Here is a 3,379-nt window from a genome sequence, read left to right as displayed (position 1 = left end):
TTTTTTTTTTTTTTTTTTTTTTTTTGAGATGGAGTCTCTTCCAGTGAGCTATGCTCCCCATGTGGAACTGCGGATCCACAGAACCCTTCTGTCCTGAGTTTTCCCTTTGCTCAGATGTAATCTCAGAATAACCAATACAGTACCCTCTTACCCAGTAACTCCTGGACAAAGCTGAACTGAAGGACATAGGCACAGTGGCTCATGCCTATAATCCTAGCACTGTGAGAGGCTGAGGCAGGTGAGTTGAACTCCACAGTTCAAGAGCAGCCTAAGCAAGAATGAGCTTTGTCTCTACTAAAAACAGAAAAACTAGCCAGTCGTTGTTACACACACTTGCAATCCTAGCTACTCAGGAGGCAGAGACAAAAGGAAGTCTTGAGCTCAAAAGTTTGAGGTTGCAGTAAGGTATGATACCAGGGCACTCTACCCAAGGCAACAGCATGAGACTCTGTCTAAAACAAACAAAAAGGCAGAATTAAAGAATGCTTCAGTGGTCCTTGTGAAATAAGAAGAAATATAATATGGGTCTATTCCCAGAGACTCCTAATATCCTGGATTTTTGCAGTGACAGGAATGTCATATATTCTAATGAGGACACCACTATGATGTCCTGTAGGACTGGTTACCAGAAAGAAGAAGCTATCATTAGAAACCTGAAACTTTCATCCCTAAGCAAGGGGACAGAGTTGGATTCTGAGTTAACATCAATCATCCCAAGATGAAACCTTCATAAAACCCCAGCACTGTGGAGTTAGGAGAACTTCCAAATGCTGAACACATGGATGTGCCTGGAGGGTGGGGCACCCAGCAAACAAGCCTTGCCCTATGAGCCTCTTCAACTGGCTGTTCATCTGTATCCTCTCAAATGTCCCTTATAATAAACCAAAGGCACAGAAAGTGTGTCACTGAGATCTTTGAGCCAATGTAGCAAATAATCATACCTGACCAGGGTCTCAAAGCACCTCCAACTAACAGCTGGCTTGTAAGTAGAATATCAGGTGGGGAGCAGGCTTGAGGATGCAGCCTCAGCCTGTGGGATCTGACTCTAACTCCAGGTAGACAGGGTCAGAAATGAAGTACAGGAAACCCTTTGATGGCCACCAAAATTTGGTTATTGGTGGGGAGAAACCTAACAAAATTTGCTGATCAGAAGAGAGACATTCTGTGTTGAGTGGCAGGGGAAAACAGGAAAAACACTTTGGCTTTATTTTATCTGATATTGACATGAACAGGTAGAGAGGGCTGCAGACAGCTATGTGCTGTTGGTTTCCCATACCCTGATTAGGTTTTCCAAGTACAGGAAATTGGGTGGAATCTGAAGAGGTCAAGGCATCAAGTCTTTCACAGTCTCATCTCTGACCTCTATGGACAGAGAACCAAGCACCAGATATAATGATATACAGAAGGACACAGGACAAGAGAAAGAGACCCTTTGGAAATGGCCTTCCCTGTGTCACACAGTTAGCAGTCCAAAGAGGTCACAGAGGTCTTATCCAATAAAATAAAGAATTTGTAGCTCAGTGCCTGTAGCACAGAGGTTACGGTGCCAGCCACATACACCCAGGCTGGCGGGTTTGAACCCGGCCTGGACCAGCTAAATAACAATGACAACTACAACAAAAAATAGCCGGGTGTTGTGGCAGGCACCTGTAGTCCCAGCTACTTAAGTGGGAGGCTAAGGCAAGAGAATCACTTAAGCCCAAGAGTTTGAGGTTGCTGCGAGCTGTGATGTCATAGCACTCTACCAAGGGCGACATAGGGAAACTGTGTCTCAAAAAAAGAATTTGCCTTGGTCTCTGTATGAGCTACAGCACCCTTGGAGGGCAAGAAATAAACTATTCTATGTCTAATGAACAGAGTGGTAAAAAGAAACAAAGATTTCTGCTTAGAGTTCACATGATTTAACCTTTTATTCATCCACATAACCCCCAACTTGCAGACTTTCCCACACACTGTGTAATAGTATGGCTTTCCCTGTGCCCACCTGAGCTCTTACCTGAGTGCACACCTTTGATCCATTCCTCCCAGTCTGAATTTCTTGGTGTTTTCACTTCAGTCTCCGAAACCCAGGGCTCTTTCCCTTCCTCCAACATGGAGAGAACAGTCAGGTCAGGAAGCAAGAGTCCTGCTTACAAAAATAAGGAATCAAGAAGTGCTGTGGCTTTCCCAAAATCCAAGCCCTATGGTTAGTTAAAACAGAGGACATTACAAAAGGACAAAGGAAAACATTTCACAAATTCATCCATAGAGGGACACCTTCTGATTGTATGTGTAACTGTGCTATGCAAACACAGAGCTCTCTGCCAAGAACTAATGAATCTAAAGGATCAGAGGAGAAAACAGGAAACTAGACTTTTAAGTCTGCCATAATCACACCTTTAAAAGATGAGCTCATACCTATACTGCAGAACTCATTCCAAAATATTGAGAAGGAGCCTTCCCCAAAATGTTCTAAGAAGCAAACCTCACCTTGATTCCAAAACCAGGAAAGGACCCAACTAAAAAGGAGAACTTCAGACCAACTTCACTAATGAATATCGACACAAAAATACTTAACACAATCTTAGCTAATAGATTGAAGGTACTCACTAAAAAAAGCATACATCATGATCAAGTAGGCTTCATCCAAGGGATGCAAGGTTGGTTTAACATAGGCAAATCCATAAGTGTAATACATCATATCAAGAGAAGCAAAAACAAAGACCAAATGATACTCTCAATAGATGCAGAAAAGGCATTTGACAAAATTTAGCATCCTTTTCTAATAAGAACACTTATGAAAGTAGACATAGGTGGCACATTTCTTTTTTGTTTTTCCTTTGAGACTGAGCCTCAAGCTGTCCCCCTGGGTAGAGTGCCATGGCATCACAGCTCACAGCAACCTCCAACTCCTTGGCTCAAGTGATTCTCCACCTCCACCTCCCAAGTAGCTGGGACTATAGGTGCCTGCCACAATGCCCAGCTATTTTTTGATTGCAGCCATCATTGTTTGGTGGGCCCGGGTTGGATTTGAACCCACCACCTCAGGTGTGTGGCTGGCACCTTAGTCACTTGAGCCACAGGCGCCAAGCCAGTGGCACATTTCTTAAGCTGATTGAAGCCATCTATGACAAATCCACAGTTAACAACATACTGAATGGAGTAAAATTGAAAGCTTTCCACTTTGAACTAGAAACAGACAGGGATGTCCACTATTGTCACTATTACTCAAAATAGTTCTGGAAGTTATAGCCAATGCAATCAGGCAAGAGAAGGATATAAAGGCTCGGCGCCTATAGCTCAACCGGCTAAGGCGCCAGCCACGTACACCTAAGGTGGCGGGTTGGAATCCCCAGCACGGACCCGTCAAGCTATCCATCTACCTCAGAGCCCTAGGATT

At 43.8% G+C, this 3,379-nt stretch overlaps 1 protein-coding gene across 6 annotated transcripts in view; it reads right to left on the bottom strand.

Annotated features, from left to right (window-relative positions):
- The window catches only part of LOC100945011 (zinc finger protein 480-like), a 21,541-nt gene that overhangs the window by 5,637 nt on the left and 12,525 nt on the right, over window positions 1–3,379 (bottom strand). For all 6 annotated transcript variants that reach the window (XM_023507951.1, XM_023507952.1, XM_012812638.2 and 3 more), the window contains one exon: window positions 1,997–2,125. In XM_023507951.1, the coding sequence (XP_023363719.1) occupies window positions 1,997–2,125 (129 nt within the window). The remainder of the gene's footprint in view (window positions 1–1,996; window positions 2,126–3,379) is intronic.

The sequence above is a fragment of the Otolemur garnettii genome, unplaced genomic scaffold (assembly GCF_000181295.1).
Source record: "Otolemur garnettii isolate 467f Iridium unplaced genomic scaffold, OtoGar3 scaffold00212, whole genome shotgun sequence".
NCBI classification, from domain to species: domain Eukaryota; kingdom Metazoa; phylum Chordata; class Mammalia; order Primates; family Galagidae; genus Otolemur; species Otolemur garnettii.
This window is presented reverse-complemented; position numbering and strand designations above follow the sequence as displayed.